The sequence below is a fragment of the Bufo gargarizans genome, chromosome 6, assembly GCF_014858855.1.
Source record: "Bufo gargarizans isolate SCDJY-AF-19 chromosome 6, ASM1485885v1, whole genome shotgun sequence".
Classification (NCBI taxonomy): Eukaryota; Metazoa; Chordata; class Amphibia; order Anura; family Bufonidae; genus Bufo; species Bufo gargarizans.
In genome coordinates, this window is record NC_058085.1 from 311924693 (window position 1) to 311948500 (window position 23808).

At 43.8% G+C, this 23808-nt stretch overlaps 1 protein-coding gene across 5 annotated transcripts in view; it reads left to right on the forward strand.

Annotated features, from left to right (window-relative positions):
- PCGF5 (polycomb group ring finger 5) overlaps nt 1–23808 on the forward strand; it is a 72508-nt gene that overhangs the window by 36556 nt on the left and 12144 nt on the right. For 4 of the 5 annotated variants that reach the window (XM_044299804.1, XM_044299807.1, XM_044299808.1 and 1 more), the window contains exons 2-7: nt 4061–4374; nt 7508–7604; nt 10374–10429; nt 11289–11348; nt 19297–19439; nt 21162–21260. In XM_044299804.1, the coding sequence (XP_044155739.1) occupies nt 4191–4374; nt 7508–7604; nt 10374–10429; nt 11289–11348; nt 19297–19439; nt 21162–21260 (639 nt within the window). In that variant the 5' untranslated portion in view covers nt 4061–4190. Of the gene's footprint in view, nt 1–2134; nt 2196–4060; nt 4375–7507; nt 7605–10373; nt 10430–11288; nt 11349–19296; nt 19440–21161; nt 21261–23808 lie in introns of those variants that run through there. The other variant, XM_044299806.1, reaches the window with a different exon arrangement.

The following is a 23808-nucleotide window of genomic DNA, read 5'->3' on the forward strand; positions in this document are numbered from 1 at the left end:
TTGAAATGATTGGGAAGTGCACGTGCACGGCCACCGCTCCATTCGCTTTTGTGGGGCTTACGGAAGTAGCCGAGCCAGCCATAGAAATAAATGGAGGGCGATGAATCCTGGCGATATGGCCCCAGTGTCCCTGATGGGATGAACCCTTTAATTGATGGTTAGAGCATCCGATCATTCTGTACCCGACCGGTGGCAGTGAGGAGGGCTCGGGCGCCCCCTGGGCATTGGCCCACTGAGAAATTTCCCTGTAGGGTCTATGGCCATTCCGCCCCTGGTTGCACATCTGTTTAGAATTTTGCTGCGTAATTCACCCCTTGGGTCAAATCTGTGTCAGATTTATGCACGTGGTACATACAAATTTTAGGCCACGTTACAATGGATGAATCAGTGGGGGAGATTTATCACAACTTTTGTAAGGGAAAACTTCATAGCGACCAATCAGATTCCAGCTTTCATTTTTCACAGCTTCTTTGGAAAATGAAAGCTGAAATCTGATTGGTTGCTATAGACAACTAAGCCAGTTTTCCTTTACACCAGTTTTTTATAAATCTCCCCCCAGTCTGTGTATATATAGCAGTAGCCGGGGAAATGCGAATTCCAGGGCGGGTTGAGGGTTTGAAAGGACGCTTTGTGTCCTCAAATGTGTGCAGACGTCTCTGCTGCGTGTGCACTGGGTTCTATAAATCTCTGTTTACATGCTTTGTACTCTATGGCTCACTTTCAGATGAGATTGGCAGAAAAAGATTGATCAGTGTGGTTGGTGACAGATTTGGGGTCCATTAACACGTCCGCAAATGGGTCCGCATTTGTTCCTATATATTGGAAACGGGTATGGACCCATTCATTCTCTATGGGGCCGGAAGAGATGCGGAGAGCACACTATGTGCTCTCCGCATCCGCATTTCCAGTGCGTGGCCACGCAAAAAATTGCGGACACGAATAGGCAGTTCTATGGGGGGTGCCGGATATTTTTATTCTCTGACTTGTTGGAAAGGCACATAAGGTAATCTTATTACCAGCGATTGTATTTGTGAGTTATAACCTCCCTTCTGATCCTCAGCTGTGTCATGTGACCAGCACTCTGCACTTCCCAATAACACAGCATCTTATGTGCAGACAGGAAGTCTGTTTCTGTGTGTTTTCCTATGGAAGCCTCAATGTCAGTCTCATAGGATTGAATAGAGAAGTAACTGCTTTCCTGTCCTGTGTCAGTTGGGGATCAGAGAGTTGGTCACATGACACAGCTGAGGATCAGAAGGGAGGTTATAACTCAGAAATACAGTCAGTGGTGAAAAGATTACCTGCACTACAGATTACATCATGTACCTTTCTTACAGGCCAGAGAATAATAATTTTTGTGGGAATGCTACTCTCATAAGGTTTGTGATCAGTGGAGGCCCCGGGTAATTTCAGCACTTACACATTTCAAGGCTCCATTCAGATGTCCATATGAGTGGTCCGGATCCGTTCCGCAATTATGCAGAACAGGTGACCCATTCATTTTCAGTGGAGTGGGAAAAGATGCGGAAAGCACACAGTGTGCTGTCCGCATCCGCACTTCTGGTCCGCGGCCCCGAACGTCCACAAAAAAATAGAACATGTCCTATTCCTGTCCGCAATAGCAGACAAGAATAGGCATTTTCTATTATAGTGCCGGCCATGTACACATGGCCGGTGTCCGTGTTTTGCGCATCTGCAAAACTCTTACAGACGTGTGAATGGACCCCAAAAGCCGCTCACATGGATACGTTTCTCTTTTCTACATCTCTAGCAACAAATGTGAAACAAAGTTTGAGTTTGAGACGCAATAATAAAAAGTGAGATGCGCTTGTTTCATGGGTCTCCCTCTCCCGACTCTTTTTAAGAGCTCATGCGCACAACCTTTTTTTTACAGGTCCGTATGAGGAACTATTCACTTCAATAGTGCCGCAAAAAAAGAGAAATTACTCTGTGTGCATTCCGTTTCTGTGTGTCCACATGTCCGTTCCGCAGAAAAATAGAACTTGTCCTATTGTCCGTTTGGGGACAAGGACAGGCATTGTTATAATGGATTTGCAAAAAAATGGATGCAATACTGGTGTCACATGGATGTCATCCATTTTTTTTTTTTGCAGACCACAAAATACATACTGTCTTGTACATGAGCCCTAAGGCTGGGGCTACGTGTCAAAGCCAAGATACAAAGCATGAAACAGGTGCCGGTCTTTCCTCATCTGGTTTTGGCTTGGAAAAAATATAGTAGGTTCAGATGAAGTGTTTTCTACAGGGTTTTAGCGCCGTAAATCAGGCTGAATCTGCGCTGAAACTGCCTCCCATTTTTTCAGTGGGAGGTACTGCCCCTGTTCATGCGTCTGAGGGTTCTTGCTGCACAGTTCTCAAGACCACGGCAAGAATGTACAGGTTCATTCTTGGCGCAGTTACCGTGTGGACCCCTCACCAGCCTGCTCGCGATGTATTGGAGCTCCGTTCCTAGAGCAGGTCCGCATGGACACCCACAGCAGAACTCGCAGCTCAGCGGCTTCTGCTGTGGAATACGCTGGGTGAAAGGGACTTTGTGGCAGGCCATCAGTATGAGATCGCGGGCGTCCGACCCTGGGGATCCCAAATATCACTAAATAATGGGGTTAAGGCGCTGAATGCGTGATGAAGCCACCTCAATGTTTTCAGGTTTTCCAGCTGCTTTCAGAGCGTGCTGTTTAGGGCGGGTTCACACTTGCGAAAGGGTATTTGTTCCGTTATAACAGAGTTTTCCATTCTGTCTTACGAATTCCATTATAAACGTAACCTATAACCCGCCCTTACATCACACTAGGACAGGAGTGGATTCTAATAGAATTATTAGAATCCATCAGTGATGGATTTTTTTTTTTTCGGTTGACTTATCCAAAATCGCTGTGTAGCCAAACCCTTATACATTCATTTCAATGGGGAAACCTGCAGCAAAACTGATTGTAGTTTATACCTGTTAGGCCTCATGCACACGACCGTTGTTTGGGTCTGCATCTGAGCCACCGTTTTGGCGGCTCGGATGCGGAACCATTCACTTCAATGGGGCCGCAAAAGATGAGGACAGCACTCCGTGTGCTGTCCGCATCCGTGGCTCCGTTCTGCGGCCCAGTTAAAAAAATATAACATGTCCTATTCTTGTCCGCGCTTTGCGGATAAGAATAGGCATTTATATTGCCGGCACCCGTTCCATAACGCAAATTGCAGAAGGCAACACGGGCGGCTTCAGTTTTTTGCGGATCCGCGGTTTGCGGACCGCAAAAAACAGCCTCGGCCGTGTGCATGAGGCCTTACCATGATTTACCAGCATTTAAAGGGGACCTGTCCCCTCCCCTGACATGTCTGTTTTAGTAACTACTTGCATTCCCCATGTAATACCAGTTCTGGAGCAGCTAAAGATACAGATGGTTATTACCAGTTGGGGGGGTGTCCCTGCACAGTCAGACACCAGCAGCAATGATTGGACAGAGTCAGACACACCCTCTACTGATAAAACTCAGCAGTACCTTTACTGCAGACTGCTGGCAATTTACTGTATTTTTTTGCACTACAAGACAAAAATGAGGGAAAAATGGCAGGGCATCTTAGAATTTGAAACTCTGAATGCTAATTAACCCCTTCCATTCTAGAAGAGGTTATTAATTTGCAGGAGGCACAAGGAGCAGTGAGGGAAGTGCTGTTCTGGCTCTACTCACCCTCCCTGGTGCTCAAGTGAATGGATCCACATACGTGATGTGGAATGCACACGGCCGGTGCCCCGTGTATTGCGGACCTGCCGTATGCGGGCCGCAATACGGCAACGGCCGTGTGAACAAACCCTTACAGACAATCTACTGAACTGTTATCACATAATACAGTGACTACAGTTCAGTAGATAAGTAGTGAGACTGTGCGTGTAGCCTTAGGCAGATTTGTCATATCCGTACTAGTGACAAGTAGATAAGTACTTGATCTGTCTATTATATGACGGTACTAATTTGCTTGTCCATCTTGCACATTGTCTCCTCTGTGTAGTGGAATGAATATTTTTTTTTTCCTTTGTCTCACTTTGCAGGAGCCTCGAGGTTTAACAGATTGTAAACAGCCAAAGGCAAATTGAAGCGATGAACGTTACTTCAGTGCGGTTCATCTCGAGCACAACCTTCACATGGAGAAAAATGTGAGAAATTTAAGTGAGAAGTCCAATGCTTGTTAAATCCTGGTCCCTTCAGTCTCTGCCTGTGTCCAGGGATCGTCTGTCTCTAGGCATCTTGTCAATGGCAACCCAAAGAAGGCGCTTTGTAAAAGAATTCAACCCACATATCACTTGTTATATCTGTAAAGGCTATCTGATCAAGCCGACCACAGTCACAGAGTGCCTGCACACATGTAAGTATTGCACCTTGTTCACTGACCATAGGCGTAATATGTGTCTGAAACAGTACATCTTGTATTTCGGGGTACGGTTTCGCATCTTTTCACATTTTGCATCCCTCCTATTTGGTTACTGGGGCTTTTCCTCCATGTGTATGTACATGGAAATTTCTCATCCAGTATAATAATTATTATTAGTTTATTTACCACCATCAGCCTCTGTGGCGCGGTATTTAGGGCAGACAAGTTACACAATGTTTAGACACATTAGTTGAAGCCCTGTCCATACATTGTATAAGAAATAGACCAGGGGTGCTCAGCTAGCTTCAGTCAAGGTCTACTAAGGCTACTTTCACACTTGCGTTAGGTGCGGATCCGTCTGGTATCTGCCCAGACGGATCCGCACCTATAAATGCAAACAATGGTATCCGTTCAGTGCGGATCCGTCTGCACAACAGCTATTTCAGATCTGAGTTTTCACGATCGTGAAAACTCAGATCTGACAGTATATTCTAACACAGAGTTGTTCCTATGGTGATGGGGACACTTCAAGTTAGAATATACTAAGAACTGTGTACATAACTTACCCCTGCTGCCTGGCAGCACCCGATCTCTTACAGGGTGCTGCCAGTGCGGCCACCAATGCTTTTAATACTGGGGAGGGAGGGGGGTCTGGCCCCTGCTGCCTGGCAGCCCCCGATCAGGGGGCTGAGATCCACACAATTAACCCCTCAGGTGCGGCACCTGAGGGGTTAATTGTGCGGATCACAGCCCCCTGTAAGATATTGGGTGCTGCCAGGCAGCAGGGGGCAGTTATGTACACAGTTCTTAGTATATTCTAACTTGAAGTGTCCCCATCAATATGGGAACGCCTCTGTGTTAGAATATACTGTCGGAACTGAGTTTTCACGATCTAACTCAAATCCGATGGTATATTCTAACATAGATGCGTTCCCATGGGACTCTTCAAGTTAAAATATACCATCGGATTGGAGAAAACTCTGATCCGATGGTATATTAATAGCGACTCCAATGGGGACGGATCCGTCCCCATTGACTTGCATTGTAAGTCAGGGCGGATCCGTTTGGCTCTGCACGGCCAGGCGGACACCAAAACGCTGGAAGCTGCGTTTTGGTGTCCTCCTCCAGAGCGGAATGGAGGCGGAAAGGAGCCAAATTGCTGCATTCTGAACGGATCCTTATCCATTCAGAATGCATTGGGGATGAACGGATCCGTTCAGAGCTGCTTGTGAGAGCCTTCAAAACGGATCTCACAAGCGATACCCCAAACGCAAGTGTGAAAGTAGCCTTACCTGGATTTGAAATCAGGTGAAGGTCTGAGCTGAACAGCAACAGAAAAGATGTTATCTTGTTAACATTTTGCACATTTTTTGGAATTTTTTACATCAAGATTTCTTATTTGTTAGTGGATTGAACCAGACCCAAATTAACAAATTAATTCAGTACAGACTCCAAAAATAGCTAAGAAACCATTCAGACCCCAAGGCCACCTGCACACGTTGTGGAATACGTGGTTTTTCTATGCAAATTCCTGTGTGGAAAAAATGCAGCGTAGTACAGTACTACCACGCAGATTTCAAATTAAGTAGCATGTCAATTATATTTGCGGTTTTAGCTGCAGATTTCACTCTTTTCAGTGGAAGGATGAAATCTGTAGCAAAACCGCATCAAATGCGCACCAAAAACCGCAATTAGAAATTGCAGACTTTGGTTCGGATATTCTGCAGAAACGCACATAAATCCGCACGGACATTTGTGAGTTCACCCGCACCCGTGTGCAGGTGGCCTTAAACCCATTAGATCCCCCTACCAATCCCTAGAACAGGGGGTTCTGTTCCCACATTCTGATGCAGCAGATCGAACATGCACCCTGCTGCTCCATTCGTCCTCTGCAGGACTGCCAAATAGAGAATGAATGGAGCAGCAGGGTGCATGTTCGATCCGCCACTCCATCTGGATGGGGTAACAGTTCTTGGAATTGATGGGAATCCCAGCAGTCAGACCCCCATGATCAATTAGTTATTCCCTCCCCTGTGGAAATTTGCGCAGACCCCTGACAAGACACCTGAAATGATTTCACACCCCAGACATCTAAAATTAATTCAGACCCCTAAGCCCCTAAAATTAAATCTGATCACAGACCAGACCCGGGTCCTTTTCACCTACACCTCCGCTGCACACAATGTCCACGGTGGTAGTTCCGCTTCTGGCGGCAGGCCTGGTGTCATAGCTCTCCTCCAGTGCACCTGTAATGGCATTGCCCAGACTGTGGGCATTCCCAGTACAGTTTCAGACATAAGCACTGCTGAAATATAGAGGTAGTGTTGGAATGTCAGTTAGGGTGATCTTTAGGCTTATTTAGTGGAATCTAAGTTTTTTAGGAGACAAAAACAATGATTGCAGATTTTAGGAACCAAGTAGACAAGTCCAGGAATCAGCTTTTTTTTTAGTAGACTTCGACAAAAGTCAAAAATTACCCAGAACGTTAGATGCAGCATATTTGTATGCACTTTGGGGCAGGTTTGTCACTGCATTTACATCAATTTTATGGAGTAAAAAAAGTTGCAGATTACGTTGCATGCTCTAGCCGTACTATAATTTGTGTTGTTTTGCACTGATTGACACTTCTCAAAAGTGTTGAGATTGGGGTGAGACTTGGGAGGAAGGGTTGAGGACAACAGAGGATCACCATTTTATTATAATCTACACCAGAAACTGGTGTAAAATACAGCTCGAATCTATAGCAGCTCATAGCTGGTGTAGATATATTTTTCTGGCACTGTCAGAAGATGTCAGAAGCTTTACTGCTCAGCCTTGCCTCATCTTTGCGTAAAAACTGTGCTGCCCTATACTGCTTTAGTGGGCACTGTGTGACTCTGGCACTGTCTGCTTGGACCTGATCAGCTCCTAGTAACAATTTCAGCTTCTCGTAATGTCAGATGTGAGGGCTGAGGTGCATTGGGGGGAGCATAAATCGATTCCTAATATATTATCGTATGGCGGTATAAATACAGGCTCTGCAGGGATCGCTGTCAGGGGCTGCCTTTACTGACAACTTAACTGAACATGTGATAACTTTTTTTATTTGATGTATTATTTGATTTAATATTATCATTTTTTTCTCAAGTTTGTAAGAGTTGCATTGTCCAGCATTTTGAAGAAAGCAATGATTGCCCCAAATGTGGAATTCAAGTTCATGAAACAAACCCTTGGGAAATGCTAAGGTATGGCACTAATACATTTACATATTATAAATCTCGAATGCTGTACAGTACATGCTGCTGTGCTCAAAACTCTAACCAGCCCCATTCATTTGAATAGGACTGTGGCTGTACTGTAGTCTGATGGGCGGGTGCTAAGCGGGTGCTAAGATAAATTAGCGCTACCTCGCCTTCTTTCTCAGGATCAGTGGGGGTCGAACGCCCACAGATCATAAAGTAACTACGTATATTGGTGATACGTCATCACTTTACAAAACGGGAATTCATTTTATCTGACCCTTAAACCGATTCTAGTTATGGCCTTGAGCATTAAAAAATAGCCACTCACCTCTTCACAAGCATTCTGCTCCAGCGCAGAGGGTCCCGTACCCGCACTTCCTGTCCCCTGCAGACTAGAAGTGTGACTTCCTGTTTGTGGTTTGAGGCTGCGCTCCCTTCATTGTTTACCTGCTTGACATCGCAGCAGTGAGCAGGTGTAATGACAAGCCGTCCCATTCATCTGATCTAATATTGATAACCTGTCCTGAGGATAGGTCATCACTATTAAAATCCCGGAAAACCCCTTTCACTGGCCTCAGCAGTCGCGGGTATGTCCGCTCTGGAACGGAGCACCGCTGGAGAGGTGAGTGGCTGTTTTTTCTTTATGCTAAACACTATCAGGGCCATAAATACAACTGATTTATGGGTCAGACAACCCCTTTAAGTTTACCTTTAGGTTATTGCTAATGGTTAACAGACTTGATTCATTCGTAATTTTCCCCCCTTTTCTATTGTAATAAAGGAAACCCATATATACAACCCCAATTCCAAAAAAGTTGGGACAATGTGTAAAATGTAAATAAATAAAAACAAAATCCAATTAAATGCAAATCTCATAGATCCATATTTTATTTACAGTAGATTATAGAACAAAGATCGGATGTTAAAAATGAGACATAGCAGTTCATGAAAAAAATTAACTCATTCAGAACTTGACGGCAGCAACGCATCTCAAAAAAGTTGGGACAGGGCCATGTCTACCATTGTCTGTAAACACCAGGGAAATGAAGAGACTAGAGATGAGCGAACCTCTGTTTTAAGTTCGGCGTCTAAAGTTCGGCTTCCGGTTAGCGGAGAATCCCGATCTGGATCCGGATATGGATTCCGACTTCCGTTGTGGTCCGTGGTAGCGGAATTAATAATGGCCGATTATTGATTCCGCTACCACGGACCACAACGGAAGTCGGAATCCATATCGGGAACCATATCGGGATTCTCCGCTAACCGGAAGCCGAACTTTAGACGCCGAACTTAAAACAGAAGTTCGCTCATCACTAGAAGAGACCAATTGCTGGAGTTTTAGGAGCAGAATGTTGTCCCATTCTTGTCTGATATTGGATTCTAGCTGCTCAACAGTCTTGGGTCTTTTTGGCCTGATTTTTTTAGTTCATCATGCGCCAAATGTTGGTGAGAGCTCTGGACTACAGGCAGGCCAGTTCTGCAGCTGGACTCTTTTTCTACAAAGCCATGCTGTTGTGAAGGATGCAGTATGTGATTTATCATTTTCTTTCTGAAATATGCAAGGCTTTCCCTGAAAGTGACGTTGTCTGGATGGCACCATATTTTGTTTTAAAACCTTTATATACTGTTCAGCATTGAAAGCTGCCCTTGCCTAATGCAGCCCCATACCATCAGAGATGCAGGCTTTTGAACTGTTCGATGATAACAAGCTGGCTGCTCCCTTTCCTCTTGAGTCCGCAGGACACTGCGCCTGTCGCTCCCAAAAATAATTTCTAATTTGTATTCTGACCACAGAACAATTTTCCATTTTGCCTAGAGCAGGTCCGCATGGACACCCACAGCAGAACTCGCAGCTCAGCGGCTTCTGCTGTGGAATACGCTGGGTGAAAGGGACTTTGTGGCAGGCCATCAGTATGAGATCGTGGGCGTCCGACCCTGGGGATCCCAAATATCACTAAATAATGGGGTTAAGGCGCTGAATGCGTGATGAAGCCACCTCAATGTTTTCAGGTTTTCCAGCTGCTTTCAGAGCGTGCTGTTTAGGGCGGGTTCACACTTGCGAAAGGGTATTTGTTCCGTTATAACAGAGTTTTCCATTCTGTCTTACGAATTCCATTATAAACGTAACCTATAACCCGCCCTTACATCACACTAGGACAGGAGTGGATTCTAATAGAATTATTAGAATCCATCAGTGATGGATTTTTTTTTTTCAGGTCGACTTATCCCTGTCACAGCCAAAATCGCTGTGTAGCCAAACCCTTATACATTCATTTCAATGGGGAAACCTGCAGCAAAACTAATTGTAGTTTATACCTGTTAGGCCTCATGCACACGGACGTTGTTTGGGTCTGCATCTGAGCCACCGTTTTGGCGGCTCGGATGCGGACCCATTCACTTCAATGGGGCCGCAAAAGATGAGGACAGCACCTCAGTCCATTTTAAAAGGGCCTTTGCCCACAAAATGTGGAACGCACATGGCCGATGTCCGTGTTTTTCGGGTCCACAATTTGCTGACGGGAAACCACTTACGGGCGTGTAAATGGACCCTTAGTTGCAAATTGCTTCTCCAGCTCTTTTTCATTAATATCACTTACTTTTCAAGCCTTTTTTTGCCCCTGTCCCAAATTTTATTGTTGTGTTGCCATTGTTCGTATGACTGTTATTTTTCCATTCTTCTGATTTGTCAGAAGAACAGAAAAATAAAGAAAATTTTGGATCTGTTGTGGTGAAAAAATTTAATTAACTGGTTTTTCCTATTTTCATTTCTAGATTAGACAATACTCTTGAAGAAATCATATTTAAACTGGTACCAGGTCTACGGGAAGGTATGTTACCTTTCTTGTGTATAGGTAAAATTAAAAGATTGGGGTGCTAGATATATGTGTACAGTAATATATACTGTATATACATCTAAAAGCCCATCTGTCAGCAGATTTGTACCTATGAAACTGGCTGATGTGTGTTTGGCAGCTGAAGACATCTGTGTTGGCCCCATGTTCCTAAATGCCCGCATTGCTTAGAAAAAATGACGTTTTAATGTATGCAAATGATCCTCTAAGAACAATGGGAGCGTTACCATTACACCTGGAGGCTCAGCTCTCTCTGCAACTACTGTGCCCCCTGCACTTTGACAGGGGCAGGTCTGAGGACATTTTACTGCCTAGCTCTGTCAATCAAAGTGTAGAGGGCATGGCAGTTGCAGAGAGAGCTGAGCCTCTAGGTCTAATGACAACGCCCCCCTTGTTCCTAGAGGTTCCTTTGCATATATTAAAACATCATTTTTCTAAGCAATGCGGGCACATAGGAACATGGGACCAACACAGATGCCTTCAGCTGCCAAGAGCACATGTAACAGGTCAGCCAGTGCCATAGGTACAAATCTGCACTTCAGATTCCCTTCAAGATGTATATATTACTGTACACGTACAGCCTGGCCGAGTTCACACTTATGATGTGATGCTCTGTTGGGATCTCTGTCAAGCTTTTTGGTGTTTTTAACAGCAAAGATAGAACAATCTACAGTGCCGTTCTTGCTGTAGAAACCCCAGGCACTTTATTCCATTGGACAACAAAACTATTGCAACATTGTGGCTTCTGCCATAAGTGGGAACCATGATGCTAGTATGCCTTAATCATACAATATGTCCTGTTAACTTTTAATTTTTTTTATGTTGCTGTAACTAGGAGAGCAAGAGCGGGAATCTGAATTCTGGAAGAGGAAAAGACCACAAGAGAATGGAGAAGGTATTTCTATATGTGTAATATTGTATATTTAAAAAAAAAAGCATGAAATGTATAGTTTATTATAAATGTCCTGTTTACTGATATCTGAGGGGATTGTCAAAAACTTCTTCTGTCTGTCAAATGTTAAAAAATGTGTTATATCCTTGCAGAATTTTGATTTGGAGTCCTTATTTTCTAAAAATCCAATCTACCTGTGCACATATTTCTCTGATATATGATATAATGCAGTGATGTTCATCCATTTCCTGGACTCTCTATCATGAACACATCTGTTAAGAGAGAACACATTAGGGTCCATTCACACGTCCGCAAGTGTTTTGCAGTCCGCAAATTGCGGATCCGCAAAACACGGACACTGGCCATGTGCGTTCCGCATTTTGCGGACCGCACATGGCCGGCACTATAATAGAAAATGCCTATCCTTGTCCGCTATTGCGGACAAGAATAGGACATGTTCTATTTTTTTGCAGAGCCACGGACCGGAAGTGTGGATGCGGACAGCACACTGTGTGCTGTCCGCATCTTTTGCGGCCCCATTGAAAATGAATGGGTCCGCACCCGTTCCGCAAAATTGCGGAATGGATGCGGACCCATTCTGCAGACATGTGAATAGACCCCTAGGCCTCCTGCACACGAATGTTTTTTTTTTTTTCCGTTTTTTGCGTTCCGTATACGGAACCATTCATTTCAATGGATCCGCTAAAAAAATGGAAGATACTCTGCATGCCTTCCGTTTTTTGTATTTCGTTCCGTTCAAACATAGAACATGTCCTGTTATTGCCCGCAAATCACGTTCCGTGGCTCTATTCAAGTCAATGGGCCCGCAAAAAAAACGGAATGCATACGGATTGCATCGGTATGTCTTCCATATCCGTTCAGTTTTTGCGGAACCATCTGTTGAAAATTGTATGCCCAGCCCAATTATTTTATGTACGTACTTACTGTTTAAACATTATTGTATGCTTCCGTTTCCATTTGGGATCCGCAAAAAACGGATCACAAATGGGAAAACGCAAAGGCAAAATAGAACGGAAACAATACTGAAACAAAAAAAAAAAAGATAAACAAATCAGTTTAAAACGGACAGCAAAACCTTACGGTCATGTGCAGGAGGACTTACTTTGACATTGCTTTTAACATGTAAAATGCTAACAAGGTGGGAAAATGTAATTCTTCGGTATAACTAATGGTAGGAGATAATGACTTGTATTCACTAGGTCAGGAAACGTCTACTTCCTGAAGCAAATGCCGAACGAGTCCTTTTTTCACCCTGCAGTGTAATAATATATGTGCACCAGGAAGCCAGTGTTTCCCGGTGAAATGCTTTCATTTTCTTGATTCACTTTTAGCCATTTTCTGTTCATAATGTATGACAAATAGGACGTACCTCAGGAAGAATGCTTATCTAATACATGCACATATTGCTTCCTCCAATATGTTAGTTGTCAGCAGGAAAGTATTTGTAGAAACAAGTCAAGCAGATGAACTGATGGCAAATCGGACAAAGGGACAAGGGATGTTCAGGAACTTACATATTGCTGTATGGATGACCAATCCTCAAAATGAGCCATTAGTATCTGATCATCTCCGCCAATCAGCTGTTGGAAGGGGCCACAGTGCTGAGAAGAGTACACTAAGCACAGCACTGTGCTTGGTTCAGCAGCTCAGTCCTGTTCGCTTGAAAGGGACTGATCTGCACAGAGGGCATGTGACTAATAGATGTGACATTGCAAGCCCAAAAAGAGGCCATAGTGCTCGGCAAAGTATTACAACCACTTACAACAGACGATTGGTGGTATTGGTGGTAGGGGGATGGTCAGACCCTCACCAGTCAGATATTGATGAGCTATCCTGAGGCTAGGTCATCAATATCGAAGTCCCAAGAAAATACTTTAAAAAAAGTTTTCCAAGAGCAATCCACATGGTAGGGAACAATTATCTAAACTAATGGCGGATTATAATAGGGGCGTTTGGGTCGGCACCCCGGGGCCCAACGTCAGTGAGGGGCCCATTGCCGCCCCAAACGCCCAGATACCATTACATATTCTTATATTTGCTTATATCGCCGGGGGGGGCACAGACTTATGACCAAATCAGAAGGGGTGATGGACTAATTGTGGTATGTATACCTCCATCAACCCCTATTAGTCAGTGGTCTGGTCACTAATGTTAGTCTGCACTCCCACTTGGGGCTATATAAATCGGCTACCTAATAGTGTCCCCTATAGACTAAAGGCTCTCCCCTCCATAGTTCAGGGAAGCCTATCTGGCTCGACGCGTGTCTCTGGTGACTTTTACTGCCACCAATTCATCAGGAGCGCTTGTAGACACACACAAACAACTGTGCTGACATGCTATGGTGCATAGTGTGCAGCACGTTGCCTGCGGCACTGGGACGACCATAGCGCGGCCTCCCTCCACTGCCGCTAAAAAAGAGAACACCACTTCCCCTAAGCCGGACATCCTCTCGCGGAAACCAATAGCTCGGGGTACCGCTAAACACAAGCGCGCCCCTGTCCTGCCTCCTTACAGTATTCTCAGAGGCATAGGAGGTAGGAGACATGAATGAAGTGACTAATAGGCGGTTTACTTAATACCAGGTATAGTATTGCTCACTAAAATTACTAGCCAGGAACCCTGTTAAGAAACATCTACACCAGCAAAAACGCTACAGCTGGCATGTGTGAATGGTTGCCAAGCGAATGAACGCTTGGAAACACATGAAAGCAAAATAATGCCCATATGGCATCCATCACAACTACATGGGCAAAATGCATAACAGCAATTTTATATAAGAATAGGCCAGTGTCACGAGAGACCCTGCTAAGGGTCCATTAATACGTCCGCAAAATGGGTCCGCATCTGCTCCGCAATTTTGCGTAACAGGCGCGGACCCATTTATTTTCAATGGGGCCCGAATATGCTGTCCCGTCCGCACTTCTGTTTAGCAAAAAAATAGAACATGTCCTATTCTTGTCCGCAATTGCGAACAAGAAAAAAAAAAGCATTTTCTATGAGAGTGCTGGCGTTATGCGGTCCGCAAGATGCGGAACACGCATTGCCGGTGTCCATGTTTTGCGGACCTGCAATTTGCAGATACGCAAACCACGTACGGACGTGTGAATGGACCCTAACTGCTCAGCCACTCCTGGGCACGCTGCCTGGCTCACACACAGCCAGTGACTGTAGATGACCTGGCTCCACCAGTCCAGAGTGGGTGGATGTCTGAGAGCCTCCCGATCTGCTTTCAGTGGCGGCATCCTCCTGTCCATGGCAGCATCTGGCTGGTGCACACCTTGTGATGGTGTGCTGAGTACCAGCTTGCTGACAGTTTCATTTATTTTTTAACAAGCAGGTACAGTGTGCAAAAGGTTTTTTTTTTTTAAACTGCATGATTTCTCTGCTGTCCTGGTGTCAGGAAGATATATGGTGCAAGGAGTGCACCAGAAGTGCTTCTCATGATTTATACTTTCTCCACAGTTTCTTCTAAGCAGAGTTCAGGCTCATCAGGTTGTTACTGAAAGGGGTCAGTGAGCCTGAACTCTTTAGCTGATGAGGAGCCGCTCAGTGACATGTCAGTGTCCTGGCGTCTCTTCATAGGAGACATGAGAGTGCATCAGGTGTAAATCCTAATGCACACTGCTCTCTGTGGCCTGCAGCACTCCTTCCTTATCTGCTGCAGATATTGAAGTTGTAGTTCTATGTTGGGGGAGGGGGGGGGGGGGGTCACAGATCGATCTGTGTTGTGACAATGATGTCATTTACTCCCCCATTTCTGTGCGGTGATGCACTTTATATCGCATACTGTTGTATACTATATATGGTATACTGAGGGGTGTTATGGTATATGATGTATCCTGTGGAGTTTTATACTATATACTGCATACTATGGGGTGTTGTATACTATGCACTATGAGAGGCTGGCAGTGTTCTACTATACACGGTATACTTGGGGGTTATACTATATACTGTGGGGTGTTATTCTGTATAACGTGTACTGTGGAGTGTTGTATACCATACATTCTTAGAAGCTGGGGGTGTTATACTCTAAATGTGGCATAGTTATATATATAAAAAAAAATAATAATTAAAAATATGGGGTGGAATGTGAATAAGAGATCATGGCGAGGGGTGGGGGTTGGGATGTCTTAATGGAGGGAGGGGGCCCAGGATGGATAAACAGCCTCGGGCCTATGATGCACTTAATCCGCCCCTGATCTAAACAGTCAGGGTCTAACTGCTGAACCCCTACCACTCATGAGAATGGGATCCTATGTTGAATAGAGCAGAGGTTGTGCATGTTCATGCCACTCCTATCGACTCCATAGGATTGCCAGTGATAGCGGAGTAGAGTGCTCTGCTATCTAGGCAGTTCCATAGAGCTGCAGACTACTGTGCTATTCAGACAGGGGAACACAGGTTCCACATTCTGGTGAATGGTGAGGGATGTCTGCCAATCAGATACTTATTCCTGTCCCGTGAATAGGGGTTATGTGTTTTGTGAAAAACTCCTTTATGGGTATATCCATTCCGCAAAAAAATTGAATATATTCCTAAAATGCGGTCCACGGACCCATTAAAATCAGTCACTTTCTCTACTTCCTTCATTTCTATTCTTGGGGTAGAGATCTGCTGTCCATTAAACAGCAGCGTATAAAAATGTCTTCTACCCTGCTTGCCAGAGAAGGACCAGAGTCTGTGCATTAGCACAGAAATATGCAGCCAAGTCGGGATAAATATCTTCTGCGGATTGATTTGTGAGTGACCAAGTACTATTTCTTTTCACTGCTTTAGACCCCATGTTACAATTCTTAATAAGTCCCCCAATCAGACCTCCGATCAGACCTTCATGTGAATGGCCCTTAATCAGACTTCCATAAGTTCCCCAATCAGACCTAAGATTAGACTTGCCTCTCCTGCTCCGGACACCACTTCTCACATCCAGCGCTCTTGTTCTTTCTGGCGTACGTGACCCGACAAGCACAGAGTGAGGTCACAGCGCCCCACCGTCTTCACGCTGTGCACAGTCACAGCACAGTGAGCACCCAAGGACCAGGAAGTGGTGAGTACAGAGCCCGGGGAGCACTTCATTCACTGCTTTCCAATCCTCCTGTACTAATGAGTGCTTCCATAATGTAATGTAAAGACGCACTGACATTCCATCCCCCCCAACCCCACTCTGAGGGGAACAAAGTGTGTCTTATAGGGCGAAGAATTGTGATTATCTATATAGGAACTTACTGGGGACTATTTTTATACTTGCTAGGATTATTGACAAGGATCATACTGTGGGCTATATAAACAGCTGCCAGAAGGGGAAGGAAATTGACTGGGAACTTACTGGGACTATATCTTAAGCTGCCTGAGAGGGTAGGAGACTGACTGGGGACAATAGTTACAGCTCCTAGAAGGGGAAGGAGACTGACTAGTAGCGGGGGGAATGATTGACCTATAGAGTGCATGCAAGGGGGTTTTGGGACCTGTTGGCAGAAAACAGACAAATGGGTCAAGTCATACTGCCCAGAAGCCTCTCACAGTAGTGCAGATTAGAATTTCTGAGAGGGACACAGGGACACTAGGTAGAAGACTGTCAGTCATCAGCAGGTGGGCAGGGAGAGCAGGAATTTATGAATAACCATGACTCTTCTCAGGTGGCCGTGACTCTTTTCCAGGCCCAGTCTGCAATGATTGTGATGTTGGTTCTCGGCAACCACTTACTTTTTAACTTATAAATGACAGACCGCTGAAATCAACTCACCTGTCTCTACTTTATTCTGCTGTTAGTATGGGCAGCATACAGTTGATGACAGGTTCCCTTTAAGGAGTCTTCAGAAATGAATTGATTCAATAGAATTGCAAGATTGTAGGCAAATATACTGGACATTGTTCCGATAACTTCCTATGAGAAGTTTAACAATGTAGAGGAAAATATGTAGAGAACAGCTGATTCGACCTGATCTTGAGAGAGCCCCTTGTCCATATAGCCTATTAGGAGATTTGGGTGGATCCCTCCACTCAAGACCTCCTTCTGTGAGCTAGGACAGAGCCTTTCTGTAAGAGAAGCTCCTATTCTGGTGAATGTATAACCCGCTGGGCCATGACTTCCCCAGACAAAAATAAACAGTTTACTGTTCTCAGTCTCATGAGACAACCCTTGGACACCCTCTTGTGGTAGACGGGTCTCCTGTTGATGCTATGACCCCAATATTAGCTGTAATCTGTGGGGAGACTTGGCAGCCAGTATTTAGCAGTTCCAATTGCTGATAGATGCTGGTTTTATAAGGGTTCTTTCTTAGGCCTCATGCACACGACTGTATCCGTTTTTTGCAAAACACTGATACCGGCCATGTGCTGCCCGCACCTTCCCGTTCCGCAGGTCCCGCACTATTGTAGTAATGCCTATTCGCCGCAATACGGACAAGAATAGGACGTGTTCTATCCTTTTTGTGAAACCGCAGAACAGACATACATGGTGTGCTGTCCTCATCTTTTGCGGCCCCATTGAAATGTGTAGGTCTGCATTTTTTGCGGATCGGATGCAGGCCAAAAATACGGTCATGTGCATGGGGCCTAATATTGTGCTTTTTTACCATTTTAAGAATTGTGGAGACGAGAAATAAAACACTAGGACCTGAAGTTTTATTTTGCTTCCCTTTTTAAGACCTTTTTATTCCTGATTATGAATCCGTTCAGATATGACAGTTTTGCACAGTATAGGAGGGTATTTATGCCACTTTGGAAATATTTTCTGATGTCTAAGTAAAACATTGACAGCCGCACCAAAAGCCGCCTTCTCTTTGAAAAAACACCAGTTGTTTAGTAGGTGGACATAGCGCTGCGATATTAGGGAAATAACTAAAACATTCTGTTTCCGAAATGGTTGTAGTGATTAAACTGCATGGCGGCTTTTTTAGTGTTTCATTCCATAGCTAAATAAAGACATCAGTGCTTTACCAGCAACATTTTTTTACACATAAGAAATAATAAAAAAGTAAATTTGCTGACTAGGTTATTTACTTTACTATCATTTAGTGGAGGCAACATCAAGGCTTTTGTATTTCAGGGTTTCCATTCATTTTGATGGCAAGAATAGTGCAGCATGCAATAGTGGAAATGCAGCCTCCTCGGACTCCATTACAGTACCGTACTATGTTGTATACAGGTGGAATTGGATACTCCTGATATTTTTAGTATTTCTATAAAAATGAAGTTTTAAAGGGAACCTGTCACTACAATGTTGGACTATTAACTGTATTAATAAATACGTAATACTGCAGATACAGTTTTCCTCCTTCCCCCCTGCTTTCAGCGCTCAGAGCTGAGATGAAATATATTGTCAGGACTGCTGTACATGCGCACAGAAGTCCTCTTCATTATGCTAGCACAGCAGTCCTGACAGTGTATTTCAGCTTAGGCTACTTTCACACTGGCGTTTTGGTTTCCGTTTGTGAGATCCGCTCAGGGATCTCACAAGCGGTCCAAAACGGATCAGTTTTACCCTTGATGCATTCTAAATGGATAAGGATCCGTTCAGAATGCATCAGTTTGCCTCCGTTCCGGCTCCATTCTGCTTTGGAGGTGGACACCAAAACACTGTTGAAACTGAGCCAAACGGATCCATCCTGACACACAATGTAAGTCAATGGGGATGGATCCGTTTTCACTGACACAATATGGCACAATAGAAAACGGATCCGTCCCCCATTGACTTTTAATGGTGTTCAAGACGGATCCGTTTTGGCTATGTTACAGATAATACAAACGGATCCGTTCTGAACGCATGCATGTAGTTATATTATCTGAACGGATAGTTGTGAAAGTAGCCTTAGCTCTGAGCGCTGGGGACAGTAGAAAAATAAAGAATAGTGATCTGGACTCTTTCGTCTTTAGCACCAATTACATTTTGATGGCTACAGTTTCCTTTACACTATGTGTATTCTTAATACAGATGGGCTTCCAAGCAATAAAAGACTTAAAGATGATGAAGAAGAAAATGATGAAAACAAAGACTACCACAGAAGCGACCCACAGATTGCCATCTGTCTGGACTGTCTACGTAATAATGGCCAGTCTGGTGACAACATAGTGAAGGTACATCTGTCTGATTGTCAATTTTTTTTATTTTTTTTATTTTTTTTTTTACACTGGCTTCTATACCAGGTAGTTCTAATGTTTGAGTGTTGTCTCATAAAGACAACCCTTTTTTTATGTACCTTAATAAGCATAGGTGCCCTTCCTCTGTGAGCTGGAACAGAGAGTTGCTGTGTATGAATGGCTCCTGTTCTGGCAGACTGGAGCTGTACTTGTATTTCATGTGCAGCCAATTGTTTTTAACTTGATGCCTCTGTATGAATAGCAGAGTCTGCTGCACTATTCCTTGCAGAAAAAAAACAGAATCTTCAGTGAATACTGCCAAGAACACTCTTTTGGCCTCCGCCAGTACAATGGGTGCCTATAGGTTTATTTAATGTACGCTCCGGGAGCTTTCCCTTCCACATACAGTAAGCGTACACTACAGGCACATTGTGAAAAGAGCCTAAGCAGGCTTCTAAATTTACTGTATAATGCAATCACTTATTTAAAATCTAGATGCTCATATTTTTGAATATATCTATATTGACAGTGGATGCACAGCCACCATAGCTTTATAGGGAGTCTGTTAGCAGTGCCATCATTGCAAAACTGCTGGCAGACATACCGTAGGTCAAGGCAGGGGGTAGAAGTTAATACATAACTCTGATCCTGTTTTTAATCAATGGAGTGCTGTAAAAATAAACGTTGAATGCCACGAACCCCGCTCCCACAAGTGCATTAGGGTGCGCTTACAAGTTGCAGTGGTTCAGGCTCAGTATATGAGCAACTCTGCAGAAACCCCCCTCTGCTGTGAGTGACAGCTGTAGGGGTCTCCTTATTGGATGTTTCATCCATCATACACATACCATAAGTGAGGGGCTGTGGAGCTGCTCATACAACATTGCATCTGTGGGCCTACCCCTGTTGTACATATAGGAGCAGCGCTCACAGCATTCTTAGTTCATTTTCACTCCATTGATTAAAAGCAGAGGCAGAGGTATGTATCATCTTATCTCCTAGGTCCTTAAAAAGGACCTGTCGCCACAAAATTCAATGCAATCTGAAATTACAAGAGTTACTGAATATTTTCCCAATAAAACTGTATATCAATCTGCTCAGTTTCTCCTGCTCTATAACATGGTGCTTTCCGATTGCAATTTGTCTTGAAAGGTCCTCTTTAAATATGTCTATAGGCAGTTTTGCATTAACAAAACTCCTGACAGATGCTCTTTAATTAAATTGTTGTGATTGCAGCTTTAAAGGGAATCTGTCACCAGCGACCACCATATTCAGCTGTTTGCATAGACACTTAGCTGTGCTTTACTTGATTAAAATGCATTTTTTTTTATTTTTTTTTACCTGAGGCTCCTATCGTAAGTTTTTAAACTTTTAAATATGCAATTTAGACCAATGGTGCAGTGAGGGCATTACCATTGCTCTTGTTCCACCCAAGCTCCTCTCATTTCTGTGGTCAGTTCCTCTCTGGCTGCTTTGATTGACAGGGCTAGGTAGTGGCAAAGAAGGAAGAGAGGTGACCACAGAAAGAAGCTTGGGTACAACAAGACCAATGGTGACACCCTTATTGCATATTAAGAAAAAGTATCATAACTTGGGTACTGAGCCTTGGATTAATAAAAGCCTCGGATTAATAAAAGAAAACTTTGCAAACAGTTGGATAGGGAGGTCATTGGTGACAAATTCGCCCTAATATTTAATGATTTGGTTTGTTTGTACTTGTAGGGACTGATGAAGAAATTCATTCGCTGTTCAAGACGCATAACGGTTGGGACTATAAAAAAGTTTTTAAGCTTAAAATTAAAACTACCAAGTACATACGAGGTAAGAAGGTTGATATCCTTACAGATCCTTTAGTCTAAAGTCACAAAGGACTAGTGGTGCAGCACAAAATAAAAAAAAAGTATACAGTGACTATACTTTTAATGTACAATACCTGATCACAGTTATCCAAAGAAGTAATGCTTCACAATTATCGGTGTGATCCTGACATTAAAATTCTTGATAAACCATCCCTAATTTATTGCATATTTATTCCTTATCTTATTGTTCAAAGCAGTACCTTAACAAGCAGAAGTAATTTGTGTTAAAGGGCATCTGTCAGCAGATTTGTACCTATGTGCGCTTGGCAGCTGTTGGTCCCATGTTTATATGTGTCTGCATTGCTCATAAAAATGAAGTTTTAATATAGGCAGATGAGCCTCTAGGTGCACTGGGGGCGTTGCCGTTACACCTAGAGGCTCAGGTCTCTCTGCACTTTAATAGAACCAGGCAGCGAAAACGTGATCATGCCTGGTCCTGTCAATCCAAGTGGAGAGGAGGCTCATTTACATATATTAAAACTTCATTTTCTCAGCAATGCGGGCACATATGAACATGGGACCGACACAAATGCCCTCAGCTGCCAAGTGCACATGCAACAGGTCGGCCAGTTTCATAGGTACAAATCTGCTGACAGATGCACTTTGAAGGGTAGAACAGCACCAGGAATATCAATATCCCTTAAGTATCATCGGAATACAGGAGAGGTGTACAGTTGTTACATTTGTCCGGGGACAGAGCAGTGGGATGTCACGATGACTGTGTCTACATTGTGCTGCTGTAGGCTGTGTGTAAGCCACACTGCATTATCTGACATAAATCCATCAGAGCCTTGCTCTTGGCTGTGTCGGCTTTCTCTACTCTCCCCATTCCTTCTCTTAGTGTTAAAGAGGACCTATCACCACTCCTGACATGCCTGTTTTAATAGCTTCATGCATTCCCCATGTAATAACAATTCTGGATCATCTATTCTTATGGCTCTATGTTGTGCCATTCCTTTATTATTTCTACTAGAAGTTATAAATTAATTGCTAGCAGTCTGCAGTAAGGGTACAGAGCGGAGGTAACCAGTTTGGGGGTGTCTGAAAATGGCAGCACTGATTGGACAGAGTCAGTCTATGCAGGTACACTCCCCCAACTGGTTACCACCCTCTGCAAACTGCTAGCAATTCATACATAACTTCTAGTAGAAATAATAAAGGAATGGCACAACATAGAGCCATAAGAATAGATGATGCAGATTTATTATTACACGGGGAATGCATGAAGCTATTAAAACAGACATGTCAGGAGTGGTGACAGGTCCTCTATAAATATAGCAGCTGGGTGGGGGAGGAGATTGTACACAGCAGATCAGTGTGCAGGGAGGGGGAAAGCATCTAAAGAGGCCAGGTCACACAAGCCTTTAGGAAAGCAGAAATAAGTCAGCCTGCAGAGAATTAAATTGGCTGCCTACAAACGTAGAGAGACAGCAAATACCCTATGGCAAACTCTTCCGGGGAAGGGGAATCACACACATTTCAGTAAAAAGGGGAAATCATTCCAGAAATGAAGCTGTGCTTATTCATGAGAGCTAGTGAAAGCAGCAGCATCCTGGACACCCAGAATTCACCTGCAGTATTTATTACTGGGAGAGACATGCCCACATGAGAAGAATTTGAAACTAGGAGCACCCTAAGGTCCCTTCCGCACGGGTACAATACGTGACGTGAACGCATAGCACCCTCACTGAATTCTGACCCATTCATTTCAATAGGTCTGTGTACATGAGCATTTTTTTTTTCACGCATCAGTTCTGGGTTGCGTGAAAAACGTAGCATGTTCTATATTCTATGGTTTTCAGGCAGCCCTGGCCCCATAGAAATAAATGTGGCTTCAGTGAAAAATGCATTGCATCCACAAGCAAGTGCGGATCCAGTGTGTTTTTCACTGATGGTTGCTAAGAGATGTTTGTAAACCTTCAGTTTTTTATCACGCACATGAAAAACGCATCAAAACGCATTGCATCCAGGCGGAAAAAAACTGAACAACTAAACGCAAACGCAGACAAAACTGACTGAACTTGCTTGCAAAATGGTGCGAGTTTCCCTGAATGCATCCGGACCTAATCCGTCATGCTCGTGTGAAAGAGGCCTAAAACTTAGAGCAGTTTTTTAATTCAAAGTAACCACTAACATATGTAAAAATAATTAAGGTGTTGATAGTCTTTTAAGTATGCTTGGGGTTAAAGTGCAAACTTGTTTGTAGGGTCCCTAGTATCTTGAGGTACTAATGCACAGCACTAATGGCACAGTAGGCCAATTGTCTATCCTTTTGCCTTATATAAGACTGTTTTGACGTGGGCCTTGCTTGAAGTATGAAAATATACTTTACGGAACAAGCAGTCGTGTGCAGAACGTTTCTGTTGTGTGCAGAGATGAGCAGATTTAGCAACCAGGTTATATATTTAACATTGTGTTCAATATCTTTGAAGGAATTATTAAAGGAAAAAGTGACATTAGTGTGGAATATAACAATTTCCACCCACCATCCAAAACTTACTTACCTAAAG